Raw genomic sequence first — 10,917 nt, 5'->3', positions numbered from 1 at the left:
AAAAAAAAAAAAAAAAAAAAAAAAAAAACACTTTTAGGACAATACATTAAATGGCAGAAAAACTTATCAAATAAATACTATAATCTTTAATTTTTCAAATCTTTAAAATATCTTGAAATTATTTTAGCATGAAATAAATTGTAGTACTTTTTAAAGTTTAATTAATTAAAAAGGAAGAAAAAAGAATAGATAACATAATGTGTCTTTGATATTTTTTTAAATATAATGATTTAATCAAATCCAATGAAAATTAGTTTTAACAGATTTGGATTTGAGAGGATAGACACATGTCAAAAAGGGATGTTACATGTCCGTTTTTGTGTTTAAAAGAAATGTTACTTTACTATATATAAGATTGAGATAGATAATTCATAATAGCTTACAAATTAAGAACAGAGAAAGATATACATCTTCGTCCACTCAAACGAAATGTTACTTTACTGTATACTAGGTAGTAACCCGTGCTATAGCACGGACAAAATATTTTATTATTTTAAATATCTAATTTAAGTTTGGTTTTAATTTGGATTATTACACGTATATACTATATAACCTAGAGGAACGGGAAACACGTCCCTGTCCTGTTTTATCATATCCCGTTCCATCTCCTATCTTCCCATATCTATCATAATTTTTTGTCTTATTGTAACGCTCCGATCATCACCTTAGTGGACCCACTCATGTCCATTCCCGATCCATAGGCCCATCTTGCTTAGTGGGCCCACATCCATTCCTGGCAAGTGGGCCCATCCATATCCGACAGTGGATTTGTTACGTCCAGGAGGTTTTAAAGATTTATTTACCATCCCTACAAATCACCACATGATCTTTCAATGTGTTTTGTCTTCATTCGCACAGTTCCGACAATCACTTTCCGGATGGTCACTCATCCTGAAACTACTCCAGCTCAAACATGTTTAACTCTAGAGTTCTCTCAGGACCTTTGACCGAAAAGAAAACTGCACTTTGGTGACATAGGTGACCAAATAATTTTTTTTAAACCTCTCCGCAAACCGGGATGTCACAATTATGATCGTTCTCTTCTACATAATTACTTGGTAGACAATATTTTTAATAGAGATTGGGTAAGAAATTTAGATGGGATACCATATTCTTCTTGAATATATATATATTTTTTATAGAATTAGTTTTTACTATCCAAAAAAATACAATTTTAACAAACTATCTAACAGTTTAAAAAAATACTAAAATATTGAAGTTACCCATTCCAAAGTGGAGAATTACTTCACGAAATATATAAAGTCTCCATTTGAATATTTTCAACCAAAATTTCAAAATATCCATCTCATATTAGTTCTTTATATGTCACATAGTGAATTTTTTTAAGAAAATTGGTTAAGTGCAATCTTTTCTATTATACGAATTACCCATTTCCATTGCATATCCATTATTTCTCATTGTAATACCTTAAATTCCCCAGACTTAATCATAATTTCATTTACATAATACATCAAATTTTTTAGTTTTATATGTTTTTTGTTTAATGGCACACAAAAAAAAAGGTTTTTCTTATTTTTTTGCTCTTTAGTCGTGGAGTTTAAAAAAAAAAAGGTTTTTCTTTATTAGGTGATTACAATAATGATTTCTCATGAAATGTAATTTATTGCATATTGTCTTTCAACAAAGACAGTGATGATGAATCAAAAAGTTTTTAATCATGTACTGATGATTGTGGAAAAATAAGAGACTTATTTGTCATTTTTTTGGGTCATCAGATATAACCAAAAATAGTTTGAGAATCGAAAGTAACCAAGANAAAAAAATACTAAAATATTGAAGTTACCCATTCCAAAGTGGAGAATTACTTCACGAAATATATAAAGTCTCCATTTGAATATTTTCAACCAAAATTTCAAAATATCCATCTCATATTAGTTCTTTATATGTCACATAGTGAATTTTTTTAAGAAAATTGGTTAAGTGCAATCTTTTCTATTATACGAATTACCCATTTCCATTGCATATCCATTATTTCTCATTGTAATACCTTAAATTCCCCAGACTTAATCATAATTTCATTTACATAATACATCAAATTTTTTAGTTTTATATGTTTTTTGTTTAATGGCACACAAAAAAAAAGGTTTTTCTTATTTTTTTGCTCTTTAGTCGTGGAGTTTAAAAAAAAAAAGGTTTTTCTTTATTAGGTGATTACAATAATGATTTCTCATGAAATGTAATTTATTGCATATTGTCTTTCAACAAAGACAGTGATGATGAATCAAAAAGTTTTTAATCATGTACTGATGATTGTGGAAAAATAAGAGACTTATTTGTCATTTTTTTGGGTCATCAGATATAACCAAAAATAGTTTGAGAATCGAAAGTAACCAAGAACAATAATAAACACCAACAACATTATTCATCAACATGCACTTGATCATGAAGCCAAGATGGCCCACCAAGTGCTAAATCGTAATAAAATCTACCATTTCTCGTGACACTATTCGCGATAACAATCGTCACTTTATTCGCCGGTAAGAAATTGGGATAGCAGAGTTCTCCATTGAATATTTTTTTATTTAGTTAGTTGAAATTATCCAAATTTATAATTTTCAAAAAGATAATTGTTTTCAAAATTAGCAAAATTTTCAAAGTGCCCATTCCAAAGTGGTTAATTACCTGTCACATAGTCAATCCTTACCTAAATTAGTGAAAACTTGACAATTGAATTTATTTATCTATATTTTCTGATTTGTACTTTTATCTAAAATTTATGTCTCTCTTTTTCTAAAAAAATTGATCAAAATATTGTTTTTCATTATTCGTATTACCCGTTTCAGTTTACTTATACTATTTCAGTATTTGTGCTTAATTAGTAAATTAAATTACTTAAAAACACTGATAAAACATATATTTAGTCAAATAATTAACATTTTTAGGTTGTAAAACTTTAATTGTCTAATATTAATATTTTCCATAAAAATTAGGTTGCCATTCTTTTTAGGTGTTTTGTTAATATTTTGGTGTATATGTAGAATTCTCCAACCCGTACCGAAAATAAATATGATCATCATCTTCACCAGCTGGAAAATATACATTTTTTGCAATCCATCCATAATAATCAAGCACAAACCGTGTTTGTTAAAAATGTTAAAGTAATTTTGTTACGTGGTGTTAAATCTCGTCCCGTCACATCGTTTTCCTTCCTGTCCTGATCCATCCTGTTAGATATTTTATGTCCCATAATCATTTCTTTTTAAATAATTACTCATATAATAAATTATGACTAAAAAAATTAGACAAAATACAGGTATTCTCCATTTGAATGTTTAATATATATAGTTACAATTCCATTTGGGCTGAAATTTTTGTTTTTAAATATGTTTTAGAAGAATTTTATTTTAAATTGTGAAAATTTTCTACACCAGTATCCCTACTTAATTACATTTCCATAATTTTCGTTTTGTTTTAGTTACAAAAATATTTAATATATGGCAAAAATGTAATCCATACATTTAAGCATAATAAATCACGTTATATGAGAAATAATTGTATCAATTAATACTTGCATAATCATTAATGTACTTTCCAGTTTCCATGATATTAATAGCATATTTTCTAATCCAACTTTTGATTCAATTTTAGTTAAAATTGTATATTATTTTTTTAATATCATTAGATACAGTTTCTTGTAAAATACAGTTTCTTGGTGAGAAATTCTGCTTGGCTCTCATCTTCCATCTCATTAGATACAGTTTCTTGTAAAATAAAATCAGCACAATAAACTTTCATAATACTGTACTTAACTTTTTTGTGTTTACTATCCCCACAGGCCACATGTCTTTGTTATCAATATCACCATCTCTTTCTTATAACTTTTTTGTGTTTCAACAACATCAAACTCATGCAATAACTCCTTCTTATCCTCATTTACACCAGGATCAAGTTCTAGTTCTACAACACCATCTTCCCTGTCAGGCTTAGCTTTGGCCTCTCCGTGAACATCAATCTCACCTTCTTCTACTTCAGACTCCACCCCACCATCGTCATCAGCCTTTCAACCACATTTACACTAGTAGAAAATTTATTTTATACAAAAACCTAGAAACAATAAATCATGTAACAGCTTCCAGCTTTCATATTCTATTTGAAACTAAGAAAACCAAGCTGAATTAGGTTTGATAACATATGCTGGTACTACTCCGCTTTTGAAGAGAAGAAGAGCCTTTGAGCACATAATCACCTTTGTACGTATAACACAAACATTATTCTCATTATTGGTCGAATGTTGTATACGTTTCGGTTGGTTGGTTTGAGTTTTGGGAAGTCTATTGAGGAGGTTGGAGTTCCACTGGTTCTTTATTCTGTTGTCTGTTCAGCCTGGAAGCCTCCCCAGCTATCAATGACCATCTGCATTAATTAATTATCATGTCAGGTAACAAATAATTTTACTACAAAAAGAAAACTTCTATGTGGTTTGGTGAAATACTGTTTCGAAATAGATTATGGAGACGGATTATGAGTTCTTTCTCAGATGAGGTGCTTCTGCGCTTTATCCCGGTCTCAAATAGTTCTTCCACCGAAGTCTACAACTTTTGTTAAACTCTTGAGCCCTGTTATATTTGCAGAAGACTATTACTGTACGTCGAAGATGTACCATGTACACATAAAGATGGATAAATAGAGAGATTCGTACCAGCTTGGTTTGGGAGAGTGCTCCACTTGCCTTCACCATGAGTGGTTATGTATTCTCTTAGGATCTTGTCTTCATGATCAGTCCAAGCTCCTCTGTTTAACTCCGCTCTCTTCAGAGTATTAGTTGCTCTCTTTCTCATTCTCTCATGGTTGTGATGGCTACAAATTGTCTTTAGTTTAGTGTTGTGAACAGAAACTGTTTTTGTGTTTAGCTGAGTAATTTTTATAGGGGAGTTGTTGCAATGTCCGTACGGCAATCGCTTTACAACTAATCTCTGCAAATTTATTCGCAATCCATCAGTGTAACAAACCAAACCAAACCTGCAAAATTAATTAATCAAAACTTGCAACTTAGATTAGCCAAAACGTAAGAATCATCTTTTCTTGCTTTATATATCTCTGTTTTTCAAATCCAAAATTACTTAAGGATGCATAAATCTTTCTATCAGTTTTATGACTGTAGGTATCATAATGTAAAAATGTTGACCAAACGTTTTCTCATCAAATCCGATACTAATGAATGAAACATTTTAACTGATTACCAAACCTATCGACATGTATAAGAAATCGGTTTGCTGCAAATTGAGAGGAGAAAGACAAAATCTAAATAGCATGTGTCAATTAACTTAGCACAAACTTACGATCAAAGATAAACTAAGCGATTTGCAGAAGAAAAAAAATTGAGATAGAATCAAGATCAAAGAACTAATTTTGCCCTAAACAATGAGTGGAAGTCAAAAGAGATCTTATATCTCTATCATTGAACGAAATAAAAAGAAGCAATTAGGGAGAGAGAGAGAGATAAGGGACGATACCAGAACGGCTGCGTTCGCCATGTTTATGTCTCTCCTCTATGGCTCTATCGGTTCGCCTGCGTTCTCCATGTTCTCTTCTCTTTCGAAAAGAAAAAAAAAAACAAAAAACAAACACAATAAAGAGAAAAGAAGATCCGCGTGTTTTAACCGGGTAGGTTTACTAATACAACCTTTAAAAAAAATATATGAATAGAGTGATGAACGGTTATGATTAAAAGAATCTCAAAATCTATGGCCAAAAGTTTTAAATTGTTAATTAATGAAAAAGATCCGACCCGGGAGATGGATCCGCGTGTTTATCCGGATGAAGAGATGAGTAAAAAGATAATTTTACCCTTTTTCCAAATGAATAAAATAGTCTTGAAACCAATGGCATTGTATTGTAAATTCTTACAAAACTAAGGTTTTTTTCATGCAACGTTTTTCTTTTAATAGTAGGGATATCTTCGTCCGTCTTCTTCACTCCAGCAAGATCTTTCTGTGACATCGATCGGTTTGATTTAGCCATGGTGAGATGTGCATCTTCTCGGTGTTTTTTTTGTTTAGTTTTATGTATTGATATAACGACACGCTAACACGATATCAGTTGGTTGTGCATGAGGATTGCAAGCTAAAATTATTGGCACTGAAGGAGCAACAAATATATCGTTTCATTGTCTACAAAATTGAGGACATGCAAGTGATTGTAGAGAATCTCGGTGAACGTGAACAATCATATGATGATTTTAGAGCAAGTCTTCCAGCTGATGACTGTCGATATGCCATTTTTGATTTCGACTATGCCGCAGAGGGGAGAAAGACTTGCTTCATCGCGTGGTAAAATATAGTTTACTTTTGTTTTATTGCTAACTCACATGCATGTCCGTGATTTGTTGTTGTTGGTATGATCATCAATGCACTTGTATGTGTGTGTTTGTGCCAAGGTCTCCGGTTATTGCCCGGCTGAGAAACAAGATGATTTACGCGAGCAATAAGGATAGGTTCACGAGAGAACTAGATGGAATTCAAAAGGAGTATCATGCAACAATTCCAGCCGATATGAGACTTGATGTTATTAGACGTCATATCTACTACAACAATGGAGAGATTAGGGTCATATACTTACAATCTCGTACAAGAAGAAGCTAAATTAGAGAAACTCGCGACAAGATATCACATCATCTTGGTCGCAACTCGGTATTTTCTGTTTGGTTTCGTTTATTCAAAAAAAAAAGAACATGATTGATACCTTTGAGATGTGAAATCTAAAGTCTCCCTGAGATTATGAGATTAGTGGTTTTCGTATTTACTTCAGATCCATTGGTTAATACAGTATTAAAAAGAAAAACTCTAAATGTTTTCGTATTTATTTCAGATCCATTGGTTAATACAGTATTTTAAAAAAAAAAACTCTAAATGTTTTTATACTGGATTTACTCTTCCTTTTCCTCTTTCTCTTCATCTTGATCACCTTCATCTTCAATTTCATCTTGATCACCTTCATCTTCATCTTCATCCTTCATCTAAGTTATCTTCATCTAAGTTGTGCACATATACGAAATTTTGAAAGCCTCGGCCAGTAGAAAGGCATACCTCGCAAGACCAAACGGGGTCCTCCTGATTAAGGCCCTCCTCGAGTACTACTGAATCCACTCCATCTGCCAATAAAACAATTTCCCAGACGGGGTAGTCTATAGGATTGGAGGCAGTTTTTCGCTCATCATCAAATGGTAATTCCCGAATAACTTTGACTCGGTTCAACTCTAGCATGCCAAGATATGGAATAAAGTTCCTCTGTCCGGATATGAGCATTAAATTTTTCAAAGGTGGACTACCATTTATCCAACCGGAAATTTGACTTTGAAGACCATAGCATTCTGTTTCACAAAAAAAAAAAAAAGGATTGAGACTCTATGCAAAAATTAGGAAAATATAGTAATGTAGAGAAAGACATAATAATTAAGGATTAATAAACTTACTAGTTCGGAGGTTAGAAAGAGAGACTCCGGAGGAGTAGAGCGCTTGGAGGACGTTGGTAGTCGGTAGAGACGTCTGTTAGTATACCGAGGCCAGTGATGGAGACACGACCAGTGTAGCCTAGTTTCTTCAACGCCCGTTTAATACACGGGCCAACACGAGCAGCTTCATAGCCATCAGGAACAGGACAGGTGCTCATGTCCTAAAACACCCGTGTTGCAGCCTCCTTCCTCGCCGTCATCATTCTAAACTTTAAACCTAAAGATTCTATGTTTGTGTGTGTGTGTGTTTGTATTTTCTTGTTGTTTAATCGTTTGGTTAAGATTCTATCTAATATACTAAAGGAGAAGTCGAGAGGGCTCACAGCCAATCTCACAAAATTTGACTTCTCTTGCCCTTAATGAAAAATACACCTGAAAAATTTTCGGACAAGCTTTTGTTCTCTATTTAGGTGGCTGAAACGCACCACATTCATCCTAAGACTTAAGATTACTAATTTGCCATTAATGAGAATCCAATCTGGACGTTTTTACCCTTCAAACTAATTTAGAAAATTAAAAAGTCTAAATTATTAAATATATAATCTATATAATCGTCAAAACGTGATTTTTAAAAAATTAAAACGCTAAAACCTAAAATAATGGGCTTAAAAAAAACCCAACCAAAATATACCGACCTATTCGAAACCCTAAAATTATAGGTTGTAAACATATATATATATATATATATATATAGGTACAACCCTAATCATTCTCCATAATCCGAAATCTTCAAAACAGAGAAAACCCTAATTTTCTCTCATGTTGTTCAAATTATATATGTATTATAGTTTTGATGATCCCTTATATGGTTCTTCGTATTCGTGTTCGTGTTTTAATGATTCATGTCCTCTTTCTGTAGTATTTGTTTGGAACGCAGGTTCGAGCATTACCAAAACTTTGAGTATGGTTTCATTACTTCTTATATTATTATGTATAGGTTTCTTGATTTATTTAACGTTTTGTAAAAACGATTATACTAATTCTTATGTTTCAGGTGAGTTAGTACATGGTCGTGATCTTACTTCTATGTTCCCGGACAAGAAATCTAGGTCTTTTATTTTTGAATACTTTAAACTTTATTCTTTATAGTTTGATGATGCTAAATAGAAAGGCTTATTACTATAGTTGCAGGAAAGCTTCTGAAGATGATCATAGTGATGAGAGATGTTTGGTAATTTTAATAGTAAACTACTCTATCATCATTATAAAATTTTATTCATGTGTTTGTGGCTCTAACAAATAAATATAAATGAATAGGTGGAGGTGGCGAGGACTATCAAAATTTTTTATTTGAATTATGCATCTTTATCTATGCTAAAAGGTATGTTGCTAAATTTAAAATTCCATTTATTAATATATTTCTAATGATTTAATTAAATTTAAACATTGTTTAGATGAATCTACCAATGATCGTATGGTGAAAAACATGTATTTACAATTTTAAATCAAAATTAATTATATATATATTTGATTCAGAAAATCATATTAACAATAGTATTTACTGATTATTATTGCAGAAAGACTGTGAATGGTGTTAATAATATCCCAGAAGTTATGGTATATTTTTTTTAAAATTAATAGTTATTGTTTTAAATGAATAACTCTTATTTTCATGGATATAACAACATTTAGTATGATTAATCAACAGATTAGAGATGCAGAGTCAGCAATACAACGTCTTTCGGCTATTGTTCGGTAGTAATTCTATGTTAAAAGGCGGTTTAGACACTAACTATTTGTTTGGTCATCTTCTAACGTTTGTTAATCATTTGTTTATTTGGTATGATACGGAAATCACAAGTGTTTTAAAGTCATCCTGATACTAAAATTTAATGAAACATTTTATTAGCATTTTCCGTAAATTTTGATCGTAATCCTATTTTTGTGAATATCTACAGAGAAGCTATTGATCGCAAAAAATCAGAGTTGTTTCCTTTCCTTTTAAACTACACGGTAATTATCTTCAAATATTCTCAATCAAATTCCGTTAGATATAATTTATAACATTGTTATTATTTGAAAAAATAGACAGCGTATGGAAGAAGATATGATTGGTGTCGTTGCAAAAATTCAGGCGTGAAGAAAGGAGGAAGACGAATTTTAGAGAATAGTATGATGAATGTTATGCGATCTTATAATCGTATTTTTATTGATATTGTTTTAGATGGATGAATATTTTATGAAATAGAAATAGTCCAATGATTATTTATTTTAATAATAAGAAATTGTACTTTATTAATGACGCTCAAACGACCGGATACCAAGGTTCTTGATTATTATATAAGAACTAAATAAAACAATGAAATGCTATATTTATAACTATTATTAAGAAAAAAAAAGTGTAAGAAATTATGTTTCATATTTTGAATAATATTGCTAATTAATGAAAACAATCTGCATATGGAAGAATAATCCTTGGTGTCGTAGCTCATATTCATGCGTGAGGAGAAGATAAGCATGATATTTAGAGAATAGTATTATGAATATTATTATATCTAATCGATCAGTTACTAAAGTTCTTGATTATTATTTCAATTTTGAAAAAAATAGTGAAATGACTTAATGATAGCTAATATTATTTAAAATGTGATAATTATTATGTTCAAAATTTTGAAGATTATTGTTAGGAAAATATAATATTGTTATTTTACCTTATGTAAAGTAGGATGGATAATCTTAAGAGATATTCTATATTTAAAACTGAAACGACCGACCTTATTTTTTTATAATAAATAAAAATAATAATAATAATAGAATAAATAAACTATAACTAGTGGTCCCATACCCACTAGCCACCTAACCACATTCACAATCAACAGCGGAATAACAAACAATAAATATCCAATAAACCAATAACCAATAAAATCATAACCAGTATTAATTCCAATCACAAACTAATGATCCAAACAGCATAAATCAAATAACCAGCAATCCTACATANATCGAGAGTCGAATCTCGCTCCCAATCTTCTCTAAATTGTCTAATACTCAAAACCCAAGTCTTATACCTCCGTAGGAACCTGTATCAACCAATCCCAGCAAGAAAAACACACAAACAAGCAACAACAAGCAAGAACAAGGGAATCAAAGGCTTAGATTAGCCATGGTCATGCACTCACCTCTTGCAAGAAGATTCTGACCAACAAGAACGAATTCCCTCACTCCTAGCAAGCTTCTAGCACCTTCCCAGCCTTAGATCTCCCAAGAATCAGCAAGGAAACTCACCAATCTCACCAAAATCTCAAGAACACTTGTTTTCTCTCTTTTCCTCTTTCTCCAATGAAAACGGCGAGACTAACAGCAACAACACGACCTAGGTCGTTTCCTTCCTTTTAAGTCTCGGTTCAATGGTTTCCTTAAACCAAACCGAACCAAATTGATCAAAAATCCAATCTGGTCGAACCGGAAATAAGTGGTGTCGACGGACACCACCTTGGTGTCCATCG

General features: G+C 31.5%; 1 protein-coding gene and 1 pseudogene across 1 annotated transcript; one reads left to right on the top strand and one right to left on the bottom strand.

The window, feature by feature from the left end:
- Window positions 3,682-5,600, bottom strand: LOC104711055 (annotated as a pseudogene).
- On the top strand, window positions 5,757-6,602 carry LOC104715308 (putative actin-depolymerizing factor 11). The gene is made up of 4 exons (XM_010432725.1): window positions 5,757-5,790; window positions 5,913-5,983; window positions 6,061-6,290; window positions 6,398-6,602. The coding sequence occupies exons 1-4, from the start codon at window positions 5,757-5,759 to the stop codon at window positions 6,600-6,602; spliced, it is 540 nt and encodes a 179-aa protein (XP_010431027.1).

Source organism: Camelina sativa, chromosome 9 (genome assembly GCF_000633955.1).
Source record: "Camelina sativa cultivar DH55 chromosome 9, Cs, whole genome shotgun sequence".
Classification (NCBI taxonomy): domain Eukaryota; kingdom Viridiplantae; phylum Streptophyta; class Magnoliopsida; order Brassicales; family Brassicaceae; genus Camelina; species Camelina sativa.
This window is presented reverse-complemented; position numbering and strand designations above follow the sequence as displayed.